General features: G+C 43.9%; 1 protein-coding gene across 8 annotated transcripts in view; it reads left to right on the plus strand.

The window, feature by feature from the left end:
* TCAF1 (TRPM8 channel associated factor 1) overlaps nt 1-21,299 on the plus strand; it is a 50,558-nt gene that overhangs the window by 5,341 nt on the left and 23,918 nt on the right. For 3 of the 8 annotated variants that reach the window (XM_006159585.3, XM_006159584.3, XM_006159578.3), the window contains exons 1-3: nt 9,324-9,485; nt 10,032-10,169; nt 18,466-19,099. In XM_006159585.3, coding sequence (XP_006159647.1) covers nt 18,480-19,099 — 620 coding nt within the window. In that variant the 5' untranslated portion in view covers nt 9,324-9,485; nt 10,032-10,169; nt 18,466-18,479. Of the gene's footprint in view, nt 1-7,318; nt 7,429-8,600; nt 8,659-9,323; nt 9,486-10,031; nt 10,170-18,465; nt 19,100-21,299 lie in introns of those variants that run through there. The other 5 variants (XM_006159580.2, XM_006159579.2, XM_006159581.2 and 2 more) reach the window with 5 other exon arrangements.

Consider the following 21,299-nt stretch of genomic DNA (forward strand, 5'->3'; position numbering starts at 1 on the left):
TCGTGGTGGATTTTTCTAGGCCAGCCATTTTCTCCCCTAAACCTGAAATTCTATTTTCTGAATGATCTAGTCTGCTTTTAATATTTTCAAGGGAGATTTTGACTTCCAGTATTATAGACTTCATCTCTAACAGTTTCGTTTGAGTCTTAAGTGTGTAACAGGGAGATTTTGACTTCCTGTATTATAAACTTCATCTCTAACAGTTTCGTTTGAGTCTTTTGTAAAGTGTGTAATTCCTCTTTTAGATCTTGCAAGAATTTCCTCATCTCCTGGAACTCATGAACTTCTTTCTCCTTTCTCTTTAGCAGTTCATTATCTCTCTTCTCTTCCATCTCTTTTATCTTCGACATTATGAATGCTCTAAATTCCTTATCAGACATTTCCATGATTTTCACCAAACTGCTTGTAGATGAAGAAGAGTTACTCTTTTCCCTTGGAGGAGAGGTATTTTCTTGTTTTCCCATATTTCTTGTGATCCGGCGGTGGTTTCTTATCATCTTATTAGTAGAAAATCTTCATTTCTCCTGTGCCCTGAAATACCTCGTTCGCAGGAGCCATGTGGAACCCTCTTCTGAAGGCCTGGCCTCTTGTCTTTTACATCTTATTGTTGCTGGCACATAACAATCCAAATGTCATCCATACATTGATTTTTATGTATGTATGTGTGTATATTTATGTATATATATATATATATTCATTAATATTTTTAAATTTACTTATAGATTCTTTCAAATTTGCTACATAGACACTCATAAAATAATGACAATTTTTATTTTTTCTTTCCAATTCTTTTATCTTTAATTTCTTTTTCTTGTCTTACTATATTGGATAGGACATCTGGTCCAATATTGAATAAAAGTAGTGAAGGATATTTTGTTTTGTCTTGAAGTTATAAAGGGGGCCAGCTCATAGCTTGGTACTTGAGGCAGTTGGATCACACATGGCCAACTGTGTGATTTGAGTCCCAGACCGGGAGGGAGGGAGGTGCTTGCTCACGTTTTCTCTCTCTCTCTCTCTCTCTGACAAGTGCATGCATTCTCTGGTAAAACAAACAAACAAACAAATAACAACAGCAACAAAAGAGATAAAGGGAAATGGACTGGCTTTTTGGACCTGGTGGTTAAAGAAACTGGATCACATATGACCGACCACGTGGTTTGAAACCTAGTTTAGATGACTTGAAAATACCTTCCAGGCATGTCAGTGTTCATGCCCCAAATATTGACAGGATGGAGAAATGGAAGAGAAAGGATCGTGGCATGACCGCACCCCCATCATGGGTTGCTCTTCCCTCTCCCTCTCTGTCTCTTTGTCTCTCTCTGGTGAGTATATACATCTTTTGGTGAATTAAAATAAAAACAAAAAGATAATGAGGGGCAATAGTTCACTATATCAACTTTATACAACACATATTTTATAGTTATAAGAGCCTTCTCCATGATAAGGATGTTCAGTTCTTCTTTTGGTAAGCACTTTTATTATGGGTAAATGTTTTAGCAAATGTTTCTCTTTAAAAATCTTTTCATTTAACTTTATTTATTATTATAATTATTTTAATTTTACCAGAGAGAGACAGAGAGAGAGAGAGAGAGAAAGTGAGAAAGCAAGCCACTGGGTCCAGTACTTAAACCCCAGTTGGTCACATAGGAATCCAGTGCCCTTAACCACCATGCCACCTGCTGGCCCCAACAAATGCTTCTTGTAATTGAAAGGATCATATAATTTTTCCTGTGAATATGTTAGGGAGTGAAATATACTATTTAATTTCTAATATTAAACAATTTTCTATTCCTGGAATAAACTCTCCATGGCAAATGTGTAACTTTTATATGTATATATAAATATAGAAGTAAATTTTAGGTATTTGTTTCTGTCTGTTTGATGTTTATGAATAGAAAGGCCAATAATTTTCCATCTGTGCTATTCTTATCTGGTGTTGGTATCATAAAATAGGATGGTTGGTAGTCTGTTTTACTACGCACTGGAAGAATTTGTACAAGACTGAAATCATGGGGACCAGCAGTTAGCATAATGGCTATGTCGCTGGACTCCCACGTAGTCGACCGTGGTTCGCGTCCCGGACCCAGTGGCTTAAACTCACGCCGGGTGCGTGTGCATACGTGCCCAAGATCCCGAGAGGAGAATGGAGGAGAAGGGATTGTGGCGTGACCATCCCCCCTGGGGGGTGATTTCTCGCTTTCTGTCTCTATGTCTCTCTCTGTCTGGCGAACGCATGCGCCCTATATCAAAAACCTCTCCAAAAAAAAGGATTGAAATCATCTGGTCCTTGAATATTTGCTCAAATCACTTTTAAAACCCCTGTGGTTTGTTTATTTTTTGAGAGGTTTTTGCTATAGGGCGCGTGCGCTCGCCAGAAAGAGATAGAGAGATAGAAAGTGAGAAATCACCCCCCAGGGGGGATGGTCACGCCACAATCCCTTCTCCTCCATTCTTCTTTTTTTTTTTTAATTTTCTTTTTTTAATCTCATTTTATTATTTCTTAAACATCTGATCACAATACGTCATTTGGCCAGTAAAGAGAATTTACCCAATATGAAATACACCTCAGACCAGACCAGCTAAAAATACCATAATGTTATTATCAATAGGTAATAAACCATTTCAATGTCCCACAAATGCCCTGAGACTATTTATAATCCCCCTTTAGCATACTCTGTTCCTCAGTTCACTATGAGGTATCTAGATGAATTTTTTTATTTATCTTGTTTGCATTCATTTGTTTTCCTGGACCAAAGGCTTGGTGTCTTGCAAGAACTCTGGAAAATGTGTAGTAATCATTTCCTACAATAGTAACTCTTCTCTAATCTTTCTCTTATAACCATGTGAAATTCAGATCGTACGGATGTTAGATATTCTTAATATACCCTCCATATCTTCTATCCTCTTGTGTATATCCCATCTTTCTGGCTTTTAGACTGAATTAGGAATATATTCCTCTGCTCCAGATCCAGTGTGGTAATTTCTTCAACTTTGTTTCATTTTTATTTTGAAGCATTCTCTTTTAGCTATTTTCTTTTTCATCTCTGGTTCTTGTTGGTTCTTCATAGATGTACTTATTTTCTGTGCAAATTTCCAAATGCCTTTTATTTTTCAAATGTAGTAAAATACCTATTTTATACGGCGCGCCTTAATTCTAATATCTGAATTCTCCTTCTTTCTGATGTGTCATGTTTGTGGCGGCTCTCATTCACGATGCCTGGTTTCCTTGAGTGTTGAGAGATTTTCAAAGTTATCATTATGAGCTGCTCCTTTTGTGTGAAAACTTTTTTTTGACAGAAATTCTTTCTAGATGTGTTGAAGTTTAAGTTTCTCCAGAAAAGAGCTGTCTTTACTTCTGCCAACTGAAAATACCACCAAAGTGAGGCCACTTCAAACTGTAGAGGGAGGAGCATGAATTCCAACTGCAGACCACTGTGGGGGAGTGACTTGGGTCAGAGGTCTTTTCCCCTTCACCCTCCTGCAGGGCTAGGGCAGCAGGGTACATTGATTTCCTCTGTGCTATGTGATCTGTTTATTTACATTTGCCCTGTAGAAGTATCTCTGTAATGTCTGAGCTCGGCACACAGTATCCTTTGAAATTATCATCTTCAAGCGAGCCTAATCTTACTCTTCTGCACTGGAAATGCCACAGAGGGGGCCCCACACATTCTCCAGGGCTTTGCAGTAAAACCATGGGAAAGTCAGCTTTTGTATTTGCTTCCCCTTGAGCGGTTCTTGGTTTTAGTTTATTTTTCCTTTGCAGATTTCTCACTTTTTATCATCCCAGCAATGCACTTACAACGTATGTATTATTTGCATTGATACTATGGATCAGAGATTCTAACTACATTTCTAAAACTGAAATCCTTCTTTAGTACCTTATTAAATTACAGTGTTTGCTGTGTGTTTTGTTTTTGTTTGCTTGTTTTTTAGATTTTTTGCCTAGGCCATGTGCTTGCCAGAGAGAGACAGTGAGAGGGAAAGTGAGAAATCACTCCCCCCGCCCCCCCAGGGGATGGCCATGCCTTCTCCTGCAGTCTCCTCTCAGGATTTTGGGCACTTACGCATATGTGCCCGGAGTGATTTTCAAGTCTCTGGGTGAGAGTCAGTCATGTGGGATCCAGTATCTTAGCGTCAACGTCTGCTGGCCCAACAATTAGTTTTACCTTTTTTGTTATATTTATGTAAATGTTATCATTGCCACATATTGTGTATATTCTTTTTGTTTCTGGCTTCTTTCTCAGAAAGAAGTATGTTGGTGAAATTCAGTATGTTGGTGAAATTACAGTACGTTGGTGAAATTCAGCCAAATTATATATATCAAACATTGTTAATTCTCACTGCTGTACAAGATTTCACTGTGAATATATTACTTTAAATATTCTACTGCTTGGGGACCAGCAGTTAGCATAATGGCTATGTTGATGGACTCCCACGTAGTCGACTGCAGTTCGCATCCCGGACCCAGTGGCTTAAAACTCACCCCGGGCGCGTGTGCGTGTGTGCCCAAGATCCCGAGAGGAGAATGGAGGAGAAGATATATATATATATATATATATTCTACTGCTGATGGTGCTCAGCTGATAGACCAAGATGGCACAAGAGGGGAGACAGTAGAGAGAGTAACATTTAGATACCTTCCAGTTTTAGAGTCTTATGGATGGCGCCATTTTGAAGATTCTAGAGCTCGTCATTTGAAGAACATGTGCATGCATTCCTATCTTGTATACACTAAGCATGATATTACTAAACAGTCCTCATTTCAAACTGATAATTTATAACATTTTAAAAATACAAAGTGTCTAAAGAAAGCATCATGGGTCAACCCTCCTTCACTTCCTGAAATAGCCAGATATATCTTTAGCTTGTGTTTATATAAGATACATTATAGCATTTTTTTTCTTGAAAAAGTGTTTTAAAATTTTTTACTGAAAATATAGATAAAAATCATTCTTCATGGTAGGAAGAGCTCATCCTCTTCAAGATTTGCATAATATCAGTAGTATGGTGGGGTTTTTTAAAATAAATTTTGTTTAATCACATGTTGAGTGCACAACCTCATGTCTCAAAGTTATTTCAATGCCTCAGGAATCCATGGTAGTTGATTGCTCAGGACTCCTCAGAGCACAAAACTGGAAAGAAAGACAAAGAAACTCAATGGGAAGTAGAAATAAGAAAGGACACAGAATTTCAAATTGAACTAGAACTATGAAGTCTAAGGCAGAGGAAAAACTCAAATTTAGAGAAAACCATTAAGAGATATAAAACGAAAACAGAAGACTTAGGAGGGAAATTTTAAAGAAAAGATCAGACAGGAAAGAGGAAACTCACAGCACAGGAAATCAGTCTTTTAAGCAGTTTTCTGGGTCAGGTTGTTTCGTGCTGGTTGAGGAATGAGCCTAAGGACCACCTTTCTTGCCCCACAGTCACCTCACCCCATATCCTGTCATCTACCTATCCACTGTGCATTTTGGAGCACCTGTTCACAACCTAGGTGAAGAGGGAATCAAAAGCAGAGCAAAACACAGTTCTTGACCTAGGCTTCCTCTAGTTTGGAGCGTTATAATGCAAAATTTAGTCAAACAAGATGTCACACTTCATTGTCAGCCACTGAATCCACTTTCCCCTGGGAAATGTAGTCTGAACCCTGTTTTGTCATAGGAGCAAAACGGTTACAATGGTCTCTTCCTCTGGATAGTTTGGTCTGGAGACACCTTCTCAGGTACCAGGACAGGAGGCGCCAGGGAGGTGAGAAGTGAAAAAGCTACAGAATGAACAAGGGTGGTGCAACTCTCCTTCAAACCTTTGGGTCAGTCATAACTAGGGACAGGTGGTTCTCTCCAGTCAACCCTCCCCAGCTCACCAAGCTAGGTAAGCAGGTGAAATTTCATTCAGGGCCAGATCAGACAGGACTTTACAAGCCAGATCCTGGCTCTAGAATCAAGTGCTGGATCCAACTCTCCATTAAAATGCTCAGGACTGAACCAGCAGGTGGCGTAGTTACTGACGCACTGGACTCAAACGTGGCTAATGGTGCCTTGAGTCCTGGACTCGGCAATATGAAACTCACTCCAGGTGCCTGTGCGTGTGTGTGTGTGCCTAAAATCCCGAGAGGAGAATGGAGGAGAAGGGTTTGCAGTGTGGCCATACTTTCGGGGGTGGGGGTGGGGGTGTGATTTCTCACTTTCTGTCTCTCTGTCTCTGCCTCTCCAGTGAGTGCATGTGTCCTATAGCAAAAATCTCTCTAAAATAAATAAAATAAAGTGCTCAGGACTAGGGATGAAATTCAAGAAGCCCCAGGACCAGCAGTTGGCATAATGGCTATATGGCTGGACTCCCAAGTAGTTGACCCCAGTTCAGGTCTCAGACCCAGTGGCTTAACCTCTCGCCAGTGCATGTGTGTGCCCAAGATCCCGAGAGGAGAATAGAGGAGAAGGGATTGCAGCGTGACCATCCCCCCTGGGGGGATGATTTCTCACTTTCTGTCTCTCTGTCTCTCTGGCAAGCAAGCGCTCTCTAAAGCAAAAACCTCTGAAAACAAAACAAAACAAAGATATTTAAGAAGCCTTTACACAGGGATAGCGACATCATATTTATATAGAGAAGTCACTATCAACTGGTTAAGCAAGGATAATTTACCTAAGTTGATTAAACTTACTGTTTTTATTACAAAGTAATATTTATTACTATTCAAATATTGATGAGCTTTATGAAAAAAGTACTTGTAATCCATTTATATAAATATTTTAAAATAATCCACTTCCCTGTTTGAAGTCAATGATTTTAATGGTTTTATGTATATCTCCCATAAGATTTCTGTGTTTATATTAAAACATTTTTCTTTTTGATGTAAAAATACAAACTCCATTTTACTACATTAAATGTTTAGTTAAAATAATATTTAAATATATGATAGATTGACATATATATATGTTATATATATGTCCACTCAAACATATATACATACTTGTATACAAAGAGACAGATGGAAAGATGCTAATCTTCGGCAAAATATATTTAACCCAGCCTTGGAAATATAATAGTGTGTATTATTTTAATTGAAAAACATGTCATTATTTATTAGCCCTTCTCTTGTTAATAAATACTGTCATCGATTTAATTTAACAAATTGCCCGGCTCCACTCCCAGGGCGGGAGCCTGGGTCTGCATCCCGGATTTGGGGCCTGCATCTTGGGGCAGAAATTGACACAAAGCAGGGCCTCTGCGGTCTAGGTCTCCGGCCAAGCTCCGCCCCCAGCCCGCGGTGGCCAATCAGCTCCTAGGACGGCCCCTTCCTCGCTCCGCCCCGCACTGCAGCCCACCTTCCCCCACACGTCTACCACTCCTCCACCTCCAGTTTTCCAATCCCCAGGCCGTCGACCCCATCTCTTGTCACGTCTCTGCTGAGGATTCCCTCCCCTGTCTGAGGTAGGCCGGGGGGGAAATTGCTGGACCAACGGTGAGTCTTGTCCAAAGATGTTTTCTGGAACCCAAGCAGGTCCGGGAGTGCCCGCCGAGGTAGCGACAGCCCGGGTCACCAATCCACCGCGGCCGGGTAGGAGAGGGAGGCGCCAGGCCCAGGTCCCCGGAGAGCACTGCCAAGGGGGTGAAAGTGGTTGTGTTTTTGGCCCGAAACTGCGTGGGCCAAGGAGGCAGATGTCTTTCAAAGAGGCTTCCTGCGGTTTCTTCATCTCTGTTTCGTTTTCTGCTCTTTTCCTACCTCTCTGATTCTTATGTCTTTCATGATTATTTCTTTTTCGAGAACCTATCAAGAATCTAATACATCTCAAGCCCTTTCAAACATTTCATTATGAAATATTTCAAAGCAATGTGCAGAAAACAATAGATTTATCAGATGCTGATATATATATTATCACCCTTGCTTCAACGATCTCCATCCCTCCCCCCCCATTTTTAAGAGCTAAAAGGCCATTTTCCCCACCAAGTCTCCTCATCCTCAGAGTTGTGTTAGCTTGTCTCCTTCCCAAATGCGTTTTATCCCCTTATTTATTTTCACGTAAGCAATATATGCAGTTTGGTTCTGAATTTTAAATGTTCCTAAGACTCATTACTACAGGATTTTAACGTATAGCACTGTTAGCCCTGACATTCCAGACCTGAAAGTGACTTAGTGAGCATGCACCAGCCCTCCTGTAGCTGAGAATCCTGAAGGAGAAAGGAGGTGCTTGCTGTCTCTCAGGTGGCCCTCCACCAGGCAGGACCCCGGATTCAGGAGGTACTGATTTCTGCCCCTGCAATTTTCTCTAAGGAAGCCCTGTTACTGAGCTCACCTCCCCACAGGGCCCTATCGATTTTTGATTTTTGTTCACACGATTCCATATGAGGAAGATGTTGAAAAGAGATGAGGAAAGGTGTGGCTTGGATTTTGTCCAAAACCTTAGTCGGGATTAAGTATCCACTTTTCTGAAACAGGAAATGCGGGCTCTTTGAATGATGTGAATACCAATTTAACAGGCACTCATAGGGTCTTACTTTATGCCAGGTCCTGATTAAAGAATGTTACAAGTATTACGTCCCTAATGTAGTCCTTGAAATCAGTCTGTAACATAGGCATTGATTTTGTTATCCTCATTTCACAGGTAATAAGACTGAGGCACAGAGGAATTAAGTAACTTTCCCAGTGACACAGCTGATAAGGTATAGCACTGAAATTTGTATACAGTCTGGAGACCATCTGGGTCCCTAACCACTGCACTACGTTGCATTTCACAACCTAGAATTAACACTTGACACGGAGAGGAAGTACCACGGAAGACAGTTCATCCAAGCAGGAGCAACCACGGGTCGCTGATTATCAGAAAAATAATAAATAAATAAAATGGGGATTTGAAGTTTAAGAATCAATTTTAGCTACCTGTTGTTTGCTGGAAATACATTCTTTTTAATTTAGCAAAACCACCCACGTAGCAATGTAATCAGTGTAGCGTTATAAAAAGTAGCCCTTCCCCTAGCCCTCAGGTTAAACAGTATTAATAGGTAGAAATGCACAAATATATACAGGGTTTCCTTTAATTATAAAACAAAAAGGGTATTGCACAACCTCCCCTTTGGCAATATGGCTAGGTACTTTCCAACTAAATGGAGACTTAAGCTCCTCATAGACTTGAAGGTATGTCCCGTAATGCGTTCAGCGTTTCCTTACTAGTGGTCAGAAATTTCGATCTGTAATAACACTGCCGTGCCCACTGCCAGGATGGGGCCCCGGGCGTCCTAAGCCGCCAAGGCGGGCGACACAAAGAAGCGCTGTCCCCCGCCAAGCGCCGCCCCTCGGGCTCCCACTCCAGCCCGGGAGGAAGTGGGGAGGAGCAGGATGCGAGGAAAGCCCTCCGCCCCTCCTCTCCTCACTCTCCGCTCGGCCTCGGGTCCCTGCCCTGCAGGAGAACCTCTTCCCCGCCCGACCGTGAGTCCCCGTGCGCGGGGTCTACCCCTCCCAGCCGCGCGGGTAGAAACTGCAGGGTGACCTGGTGAGTGGCCTCTGCGAAAGTCTCGCACGCCGGAGACGGGGCCCGAGCTCTGGGGGAGGGCGGTGCGCGAGGCCCAGGGGCGCCTGGCGCCGGCCTAGCCGCGGGGGCTGGCGCGCCACTGGACTGGCTGCGCTCAAATTCCGGACCGAGGACCCCTGGCTCTTTGCGCCGGCGTTTCCGTCGGGGGTTTTCTCGGCCCTACTACATTGCCCGTCCTCCGCGACATCCGAGGTTGTGTGTGCCTGCTTTGTGTGGTCGAGTTACAGACAGGCCTGACCTGGGGAAACGGTTTCTAATCTGCCGCTTTGGAGGATGAGAACCCTGTACCCCAGGGAAGCGGCAGGGCCGTGCAGGCAGCTGGTGACAGAGCATCACTTCTGTCCTACTGTCCTTTGATCTTTGCAAACGCGGTCTCTGGGGCTGCGATCCATAGCCCACTTGCACTGTCCCCGGAGAGTGGTGTGTGTGTGTGTGTGTGTGTGTGTGTGTGTGTGTGTGTGGACGGGACAGTAATCTGTATACCCTCCAACCCCCCACCCTCTACAGAGACCTTCGTGCCAGCGGCCTTGAGAATTCCCTGCCAACCAGAGCTCAGCTTCTCAGCCCGCACCTCCTAAGCCAGCTGACTACCCCACACCCTCCAGCTGCGCCCCCTCCTCTGACGTCACCGACCTGATCCCGAAGGTCTGGCTCTGGGCCTGGGAGTAGGGAGGAGGAGGAGAGGGGAGCCCTGTCAGACTCCAGGCTTACCACTAACAAGCCCTGGGGCTTACAACATCCTTTCCCACGCGTAGTCTTTTGATAGAACACACCCTTTGAGGCGAGCAGATCATCAGCTGGAAGGACGCAGCACTTAAACTTAAGGGGAAAAAAAAAAACACTTAGGTCTTCTTGCTCCTAGCTAGTGCTCCGGAGTTAGCCGTTCTGAGAGTTACCTAGTAAGAAAAGTGGAGAACAGGAGGGAGAGGAAGACAGAGTCCCAGGGGAATTCAGGAATTAAGAAGGCAGTGTGGTAAGATAGAGGGGGGAAAAAAGAGGAAAGAGAGAGAAAAGAAAGGGAAATAGAAAAAAGCAAAATTCTGAATCCTGCTACTCTTTAAGCATGGGGGAAGGGTTGAACTGAAGGGCCACAGAGGGGTCTTTTAGGCAAATGCATTTCTCTTAGTGATAACTGAATCCCACAGACTGGCTAATCTACAGGATAGAGGTTTATGCAGCCCACAGTTCCAGAGGTCCAAGGCCAAGAAGCCACATCAGGAGAGTCCCAAGCAGGGCAGGGCAGGGCAGGGCATCGTTTTGTGTGAGAGGGCAAGAAGGAGGGTGTCTGAGTTCTGTGTCTCTGCTCTGAGCACTCACTCTTTGTGAATCTACCAGGATTCAGCCATGGAAGCCCCACCCTGATGATTTTCATCCAAGTCACCTCTAAGAGATCCCACAGTCTTATCTTCAGATTGTTTCCGTCCTCCACAATCAAGATTCAACCTATGAGGGGACACATTTGAACTGTAGAAAGTTAGTTCAGAGATAACAGTAATTATCTCTGCGTGTGTGGTGTGCGCACGTGTGTGTGTAAGTTGGATGCAAAGTATATTGGAGTTTGTTTAATTTTTAGACTGTTTTATAATTAGGTCCTTCCATGTGTACCACATGCTGAGAAAGTGATCTTGGGATTACCTTTAGGTTACCCTTACATTCACCCATGATTCTATCATCCATCCATAGGGAACGTTCTCCATCCCCATTCTCCTGGGGAACCCAAGAATAAAACATATTCTCTGTCCTCAGACACTTGATCTCATTTCAGAATTAGAAATCAAACTGTAAGACAGACTGGGAGTGGTGTACTATCCAAGATGGCCCTCTACCTACTGTTTCTCCATGGATCTTGCAAAAAGAAAACCTTATTTAAGTATCATGGGCTCTCTAGGAGCAGAAAGAAGCCCTGTTCTCTCCCTGCGTTACAAGCTGTGCCTATAGTACCTTGTGCTTTGGTTTCTCACACGAAAGGAGGCCAGAATGGGCCCAGGGGTGCTAGAAAGGAGAGAGAAAGCAAGAACCTTGGTTAGAGAAAGAAATAAAAGGGCATTTACCCAAGTTGTGTCCATCCAAGCTCACCGAGCTAGAAGAAAAAGGGATTCGTGCATAAAGAAGGAGCATTTGGTTCAAAAGTCAAGTGTTAAAGTCAGTGATAATCAATCCCAGTTAAAGCGAGAACAGAACCAGCTGCAAAATTCAAGGAAGCACCCCCACACAGAGAGGAGGAAATCAAATTTCTAAGTGGACAAATGGCATAGCTGATGGGAGATGAAGGAAGACATTTCAGGAGAAATGAGGATCAGTAGACCAAGTCTAGTTACTTGATTACAATCACATAGGTGCTAACTGCTGAGTCTAGAATCCAAACTCAGGATGTCTAGTGCTAGATCCCATGTTTTATACACCGGAAACATGTAAGTACCTGGTAACACCAGGCTTTTATTCACATGGGAAGTACAGGGCACTTTTCAGCTGCTAACATTAGAAAGGGAAGAGGTGAATAGCTTTCTCTGTTTACAAGTCTGCCTCCTTTAAACTGTTGTAGTACTGCTATCATAACTGAAAAGAACTCTGAGGTGTTGTATGTACTACCTATTACAATGAAAAGTAAAGCAAGTAAAAGTAAAAACTAAAAAGTAAAGCAAGATAAATCTAGTCAAGCAAGTAAACATACATTAAATGATTAAGCATAGGGACCAGCAGGTGGTGTAATGGAGTTGTTTAACTTTCTCTCTGTTTCTCACCCGCAAGTGCATGCACCCTATGGCAAAAACGTTAAAAAAAAAAAAAAAAAAAAAGTGGGAATGGTGCTGGTGTATACCTCATAGGTTCATTGTCAAAATTAAATTAAGCAAATTACATAAATCACTTATAATAATACCAGACTCAGGTAAGCATTGAATTGGCATTACTGCTACAACCATAGTTACTTCTATGAGCAGTTTCGTGTCCTGTACATCATAGTGACTTGAAATTTTCACTTAAAATTAAGACATTCTTCTAGGTAGATGCAAAATAGATTTATCTTGTCTTTGAATCAACTCAGAGACCAGTGAAATGGAATTGTGGGCTCCCTGCTCTGAGTGCGTATATCAGTGGGGCATCTAGGAGATGCGATTGGGTAGAGATAGATCTGGACTAGAAATCCTGCCTCCAGACCAGCCAGTGGCATGGTGGTTAAAGCAGTTGGATCCCACATGGCTGACTGTGCAGTTCAAGTCCCAGACAGTGCAGCTTGAAAAACATGTCGGGTGCATGTGCATGCATACCCAAAATCTCACAAGGAGAATGAAGGAGAAGGGACTGCGGCATGGCCATCTCTGCTGGAGGGGTGATTTTCACTTTCTCTCTCTCTCTCTCTCTCTCTGTCTTTCTCAAACAAGCATATGAGAGAGACAGAGAGAGAAAAAATTAATAGCAAATTAAATTTAATAGCAAATTAAAAAAAAAAACAAACGAAATCCTGCACTCATAAGAGCTGAATATGATTCAGGGAAACATTCTTTGTCATTAATCTATCTTCATTTCTAGGGGTCCATTTATCTATCATTTATCTATGTGTGGTTTTGTGTGACAGTTAGTATCTTTGTACATATATGTGGTGTCTTCAAAAGTTTCCTGGAAAATGCATATTATGAAAAAACTATGCATGGATTTTAATTTTTTTTCTTGCACCAAAATAAACTTACTTTTGTTCCAATTTTCCATCAACTTTTCAAAGTGTTGTATATCTTTAATACTGCCACTCTTAGTTCTGTAAGAAAGGTTATTAGAAGAAGGATAACTGGGCCCCCAACAGTGAATGAGTACACGTTTGAAACTGCTTTGCCACTGTCAGATTGCTTTCAAGAAAGTGTAGACACTCTTAGTCCTTCCAGCAGGTTATGATGTGTCCCAGAACCTTCCCAACAGTGGCTATTATTAGCCGCTTTCATCGACTTCATCTTCTTTGCCTTCCTCTTCTCCTCTTCTCCCTCCTCCTCTTTCTCCTTAGTTCTTTTTCTTTTTTGAGGGGCGGGCAATCTGTGGCCAATTTATTATACATTATGTTTTTCTTACTTGACTACTAGTGAGATTCATTCTCTTTTTATAGATCTAGACATTTAAAATTTCCTCTTCTGGGCACGTCCTTTCTCAGAAGGATAGGATTTCCATAGACAAAAAGATATGGGGAGACAACAGGAAAGGAAGAGAATGGAAAGACTCTGAAATGAAAGCAGGTCATGTCCAGGGACACCAGGCAGATGGAAGGTTCAGGGAGAGACGTCACAGGAAATAAGGCTGGAAACCCTGAGGAGCCTCCAGCCCTATTGGCCTTAAACACCAGGACGAAGCAGTCAGGTTTTTCTCTGTGTACAAGGCAGCGCTCTAAGGGTTTCTCTACAGGGAAGTAAGATGGTTAGGCTGGTTTTAGAAGAATAAAGGTGGGAACAAATCCTGGTGACTTAGAAACTAGATCTGTTTTGTCCAGCTATGAATTACTAAAAACCTAAACTAGATTAGTGTCGATGTGAATGGGAATGTGAATAAGGACATTGACAGGACTTGTGGCCAGCTGCATGTGGGAACAGGAGGGAGCAGGGACATGGTGTGACTGTGCGATTTGCTGTCCTGGTTATTTGTGAACTCAAGTAGCAGGGAAGCGACAAGCCTCTTACCAACCAGGTGTTCGCGGATTGTCCATTCTCAGCAGTTCTCTGAGGCGGGTTTCTGTTTCTGTTTCACTGCTAAGAGCACTGAGTTTATGTAATTTACCTTAGAAGAGCTAGTTTGGAGAGTAAATAAAAAATGTAAGACTAGTTTTAGACCAGGATGTCCTTTCAGTATTAGTTCCCTCAAGACCAGATCTGTCCATCCATGGCCTTATGGAACACGGTGTATATGCCAATTACTGTTAATGGCCCATAGAGCTATCTGAGAAGTAAATATAACAACAGCACTAGTATTAGCATCTGTATTGGCATTGGCTCCAAAATATGCAAACTATAAAGACAAAATCAAAAGCTCAGTTAGGTGTTATTAAAACCTAATGATGGTGGGACCAGCAGTTAGCGTAATGGCTATGTCGCTGGACTCCCACGTAGTCGACCACGGTTCGCATCCCGGACCCGGTGGCTTAAAAACTCACGCCGGGCGCATGTGTGTGCGTGCCCAAGATCCCGAGAGGAGAATGGAGGAGAAGGGATTGCGGCGTGACCATCCCCCCTGGGGGGTGATTTCTCGCTTTCTGTCTCTATGTCTCTCTCGGTCTGGCGAGTGCACGCGCCCTATAGTGAAAACCTCTCCAAAAAAAAAATAAAACCTAATGATGGTTAGTTATTTTTTTCCCTTTGCAAAAATTCTCTATTACTCACATACCTAAATTAAGTGGCTTACTTTTTTTTTTTAAGGTTTTTGCTATAGGGTGTGTGTGCTCACCAGAGAGAGACAGCCAGAGACAGTGAGAGAGAAAATGAGAAATCACTCCCTGGGAGGATGGCCATGCCATCACCCCTTTTCCTCCATTTTGGGCATGCACACACATGAGCCTGGCATGATTTTCAAGCTGCCAGATCTGGGACTTGAACTGTAATCAGTCATGTGTGAGTCAAGTGCTGTAACCACTATGTCACCTGCTGGCCCAAATGGTTTACTGTTAACCAACTAATTGTAAGCATATGTATGTATGTGCATATATACATGTGTAAAAAATTGCTTACTAATGAGGAAGCATTTAATGTGGATCGTGTCCTTTAGTTCCCGGACAACTCTCCGTGGTAGTTAGTTACTATTATCTGCATTTGCAGAATAAGGAAACCAAGCTGAGATGCACTGCCTAAATCTCACGGTTTGTAACCAGCAGAGCAGAGATTCATGGCTAGACAGCCTGAACCCTGAGAGTCTGAGTCCTTGTACATGTTACCTTGACAGGAAGCTATTCTCTGCAAGGGAAGTAGAAAGAGATGAGGTAAAGGCCAAAATATCTGTATATTGCAAGTGAGGGAAGACCTTGCAGTAAGTGGTCCCAGCTCACACCACACTGTTAGGGTGGGGTGAACCTCAGAGACAGGAGAGCAGCAATGTGCAGTGCCGCCCAGCAGCAGTCAGTGAGGACGGGAGCCTTGGGTGTCCTCTGACCTTGGAGGAGCTGATTGTGTAAGGTGCATGTAGCACTTATCCTTGGGGGTGGGGGTGGGGGGGCTCATGGGTGAAGAAGCAGAGGATGTTTGTGAGTGCATTTCCACAGGCACACAGCTTCCTCAGGCCAGCTGTAGGCAAGACCCGGCCAGAACTTCATGACTTGCAACCATCTACTCCAGGATGTCTGGGACTTGAATTCAAGCCGCGTTGGTCTTCCACTTTCTTCTATTCAACCTTTGTGACTTTGACAAAACTCCACTTTCTGAAAACCCAGACTTTCAGACTGAAGTTCTGGGTTCTCTAAGCTGGGGATAATAAAACCAGTGTGGGTGCCCAGAGGTATGGAATGGCAGGGAGGGGGATAGCACGCTGCCCCACTGTATTAGTTCCCCGGGGCTGCTGCAGCAAGTGACCACAAACAGATGCCCTAATATAACAAGGCTATTTTTCTCTCATAGTTCTGGAGGCTTCAAAGTTGGAAATTGAGGTTCATCAGTGTTCCTTCTTTCTGGAGCTTCTGAGTCCAGCTCTATTCTGTGCCTGTCTCCTAGCTTCTGGTGTTTGCCAGCAACCTTTGGCCTTCCTTAGCTTGTAGACATAGCACTTCAATCTCTGCCTCCATCCTGGGATACTGTCCTTCCCTGTGTGTACATGTCCCTCTGGGTCTAAAGCTCCTCTTCCTATAAGGACATCAGTCATTGGGCCAGGGCCATCCCAATTCATTATGACTTCCTCACACCTGTAAGCCTTTGTTTCCAAATAAGGTTACATTTCAAGATCCCGAGAGGAGAATGGAGGAGAAGGGATTGCGGCGTGACCATCCCCCCTGGGGGGTGATTTCTCGCTTTCTGTCTCTATGTCTCTCTCGGTCTGGCGAGTGCACGCGCCCTATAGTGAAAACCTCTCCAAAAAAAAAATAAAACCTAATGATGGTTAGTTATTTTTTTCCCTTTGCAAAAATTCTCTATTACTCACATACCTAAATTAAGTGGCTTACTTTTTTTTTTTAAGGTTTTTGCTATAGGGTGTGTGTGCTCACCAGAGAGAGACAGCCAGAGACAGTGAGAGAGAAAATGAGAAATCACTCCCTGGGAGGATGGCCATGCCATCATCCCTTTTCCTCCATTTTGGGCATGCACACACATGAGCCTGGCATGATTTTCAAGCTGCCAGATCTGGGACTTGAACTGTAATCAGTCATGTGTGAGTCCAGTGCTGTAACCACTATGTCACCTGCTGGCCCAAATGGTTTACTGTTAACCAACTAATTGTAAGCATATGTATGTATGTGCATATATACATGTGTAAAAAATTGCTTACTAATGAGGAAGCATTTAATGTGGATCGTGTCCTTTAGTTCCCGGACAACTCTCCGTGGTAGTTAGTTACTATTATCTGCATTTGCAGAATAAGGAAACCAAGCTGAGATGCACTGCCTAAATCTCACGGTTTGTAACCAGCAGAGCAGAGATTCATGGCTAGACAGCCTGAACCCTGAGAGTCTGAGTCCTTGTACATGTTACCTTGACAGGAAGCTATTCTCTGCAAGGGAAGTAGAAAGAGATGAGGTAAAGGCCAAAATATCTGTATATTGCAAGTGAGGGAAGACCTTGCAGTAAGTGGTCCCAGCTCACACCACACTGTTAGGGTGGGGTGAACCTCAGAGACAGGAGAGCAGCAATGTGCAGTGCCGCCCAGCAGCAGTCAGTGAGGACGGGAGCCTTGGGTGTCCTCTGACCTTGGAGGAGCTGATTGTGTAAGGTGCATGTAGCACTTATCCTTGGGGGTGGGGGTGGGGGGGCTCATGGGTGAAGAAGCAGAGGATGTTTGTGAGTGCATTTCCACAGGCACACAGCTTCCTCAGGCCAGCTGTAGGCAAGACCCGGCCAGAACTTCATGACTTGCAACCATCTACTCCAGGATGTCTGGGACTTGAATTCAAGCCGCGTTGGTCTTCCACTTTCTTCTATTCAACCTTTGTGACTTTGACAAAACTCCACTTTCTGAAAACCCAGACTTTCAGACTGAAGTTCTGGGTTCTCTAAGCTGGGGATAATAAAACCAGTGTGGGTGCCCAGAGGTATGGAATGGCAGGGAGGGGGATAGCACGCTGCCCCACTGTATTAGTTCCCCGGGGCTGCTGCAGCAAGTGACCACAAACAGATGCCCTAATATAACAAGGCTATTTTTCTCTCATAGTTCTGGAGGCTTCAAAGTTGGAAATTGAGGTTCATCAGTGTTCCTTCTTTCTGGAGCTTCTGAGTCCAGCTCTATTCTGTGCCTGTCTCCTAGCTTCTGGTGTTTGCCAGCAACCTTTGGCCTTCCTTAGCTTGTAGACATAGCACTTCAATCTCTGCCTCCATCCTGGGATACTGTCCTTCCCTGTGTGTACATGTCCCTCTGGGTCTAAAGCTCCTCTTCCTATAAGGACATCAGTCATTGGGCCAGGGCCATCCCAATTCATTATGACTTCCTCACACCTGTAAGCCTTTGTTTCCAAATAAGGTTACATTTATAGGTACTAGGGGTTCACACTTAGTTGTTTTTTGGAGGGAACACAACTCCACTCAGGTTCCTCCCTTACATTCGTTTCCAACTGTGATGGAAATGTCAGACTCTCTCATTTGACCACAGACTTGAAGAGGACAGAGCTCATGGGGTTCCTGACTGTGGACACTGACATTGAGTGTTGGCATCATTTCCCGGTGCCAGGTTCATCTGCACAGAGGGAAGAGTCACCCCGGCTCATGGAGGACTGAGCTGCCCCTCTGGTTTTCATTTGTCCAGTTTTCACCGATCTGAGTCTGTGCTTTCTTTTCCACAGAAACCAACAGAGCCATGGCGACTCCGTCTGCTGCCTTTGAGGCCCTTATGAGTGGAGTGACAAGCTGGGATGTCCCGGAAGATGCCATCCCATGTGAACTGCTGCTTATTGGCGAGGCCTCCTTTCCTGTGATGGTGAATGACATGGGCCAGGTGCTCATTGCTGCCTCGTCCTATGGCCGAGGCCGCCTGGTGGTCCTAGCCCACGAGGACTACTTGGTGGAAGCCCAGCTCACTCCCTTTCTCCTTAATGCCGTGGGCTGGCTTTGCTCCTCCCCTGGAGCTCTCATTGGTATACACCCATCCCTGGCTCCTTTGGCCAAAATTCTTGAGGGTGCTGGAGTGGAGGCCAAGATTGAGCCGGAAGTGAAAGACTCCCTGGGGGTATACTGCATTGATGCCTACAATGAAACCATGACTGAGAAACTAGTCACGTTTATGAAACGTGGAGGGGGCTTGCTTATAGGAGGCCAAGCCTGGGATTGGGCCAACCAGGGCGATGACGAAAGGGTTCTGTTCACGTTCCCTGGGAACCTTGTGACCAGCGTGGCTGGTGTGTACTTCACTGACAACAAAGGAGACACAAGTTTCTTCAAAGTGTCCAAGAAGATGCCCAAGATTCCAGTCTTAGTTAGGTGAGTACTTTACCTATGGAGAAAGTTGACCCCAGGTTGAAAATCAGACAAAATTCTAATTTTGCTGAGGTTGCTCTTAGGCTAAGAGAAGAGAATTCAGCATTCAGACATGGATTCAACATAGATCAACTGGATTTTGAAAATACTCCAGTGCATAGGAGGAATAAGGTCCTCTTTACTGTACCCTTCTCAGACCACACCACTCAGTTCTCTGAGGGGAGGACTCATACTGACCATTCTGACCCTTGCATGTAGCTTGATAATGTACACTGCTGACCTCACAAGTTGGCATGACTAATCTGAGAAGGTTCATAGGAGAGAGTGACTTCCAATTAAAATGCGAAGAAAAGAAAGCAGCCACAGACCCCATAGGCAGTCTGGAGAGCTGTGGGAAAGGTTGTGAAATGTCCAGCCAGATCTGGTTAGGATAGAAATAAGAGGCAGAGGATTCAGAAGTTAAGATAGCAGGAAAAAAACGATATAAATAATGTGTATGAAATCTAGGATTTAGGAGAAAATTCTTATCTCTGGGGGCAGATGATAGAGCATGGGATAGGTATAGGGACAGACTGCACTAAGAATTGCTATTTAAAAAAAAATTATTGTTACTCTTTTAGTTTTGCTATGGGTCTTGTGTGCTCACCAGAGAGAGAGAGAGAGAAAGCTATACAGCATCTCTCAAGAGGGATGGCCATAGCTCAATCCCTTCTTCTCATTCTCCTCTCAGGACTTTGAACACACACACACACACATGTCCAGCGTGTTTTTCAAGCTGCCAGATCAAAGACACAAATCACACAGTTCAGTGTGTGGGATCCAGCTGACTTAACCACCACTCATGGGCTAGCCTGCACTGAGAATTCTTGCATTGCTCAGTCTGTTTGCTTACTCTGTCCTCATGCCTCATACTGTGCTGGACCTCAAGCAGGTTCATAGGTGCCCAAGAGACACACTTGGATGTGTGATTGGATGAGTGAATGAGCGAGATGGAGAAAGCTGGAGGAGTACCAGTGATAGAAAAAGTACCTTGGGCCACTCCCTCTGATTTACATTAAAATTCTCAGCATTGACCAGCAGTTAGCTTAATAGCTATGTCGCTGGACTCCCACGTAGTCCACCGTGGTTCACGTCCCCGACCCGGTGGCTTAAAACTCACACTGGGCACGTGTGCGTGCATGCCCAAGATCCCAAGAGGAGACTGGAGGAGAAGGGATTGCAGCGTGGTCATCCCCCCTGGGGGGTGATTTCTCGCTGTCTCTCTGTCTCTCTCTGTCTGGCGAGCGCACGCACCCTACAGCAAAAAAACCTCCAAAAAAAAAAAAATTCTCAGCATCTTTGAAACAAAGAGCACTGGCATTTCTGACTAAGGAGAACAGGGCAGGGTAGAATTGTGAAGAAGAAATACCTGGGGTAGTGTAGAGGTATGGGGAATGAGCGAGGTTCTTGCTTTGGCATGAAACTCTTAGGGAGGTTTCAGGTAAACCTACCAGAATAGTTCGTCCACCCTGTCTTTTGGTTAGGAAGGAGACTTGTCTCACTGTAACTCAAATATTGAGCTTCTATGAAGGAATTCAACTGTTCTGTTCACCTCTTTATTCATTTATCCAGAGTTTGTGGAATATGTTATATATCCCAGGAATTACTTTTTACTTCAAGAACATGATTTACAAAGACCTATGAATTAGAAACTCAAGAACATCTCCAATAACATGACTTGAGAGAAATGTCCAAACGAATAATTGTTGTAGGAAAAGGGTTGTGCTGTCACAGGAGAACCCAGAAACCTAGAATCTGCAGCTGGCCAGAAATGGCAGTGTAACCTTAGCATGCCCTTTCAGCTCTCTTTTTCCCTCTAAAAGGAGAGTCTTGGCATAGACGCTCCTAGACATCTCTTTAACTATGACTCCCTTGAGAATGGTTTGTCATGCTCTAGTGATCTCTGTGTTCACAAAGTCATCGGAGAAACACAGAGAAGGGTGTCATACAAATGGCTGTGCTCTGAACACCATCTGCTCCATTGCCTTGGCTTGAGAACATCCCTGTGAAACCAGAGTTGATACACGTTGCCAAGTGAAGCTACTTATAGTTCCTCTCAGTCTGAAAAATGGTAAGAGATATTGTCCACAAAGGAGGCTTCATTTCCAGATTATTAAAAAGGTTTCAGAATTTTGAAAATTGAGTATCTCCTTGAAATTGGTTG

The sequence above is a fragment of the Tupaia chinensis genome, unplaced genomic scaffold, assembly GCF_000334495.1.
Source record: "Tupaia chinensis unplaced genomic scaffold, TupChi_1.0 Scaffold000637_1, whole genome shotgun sequence".
In the NCBI taxonomy this organism is placed as follows: Eukaryota; Metazoa; Chordata; class Mammalia; order Scandentia; family Tupaiidae; genus Tupaia; species Tupaia belangeri.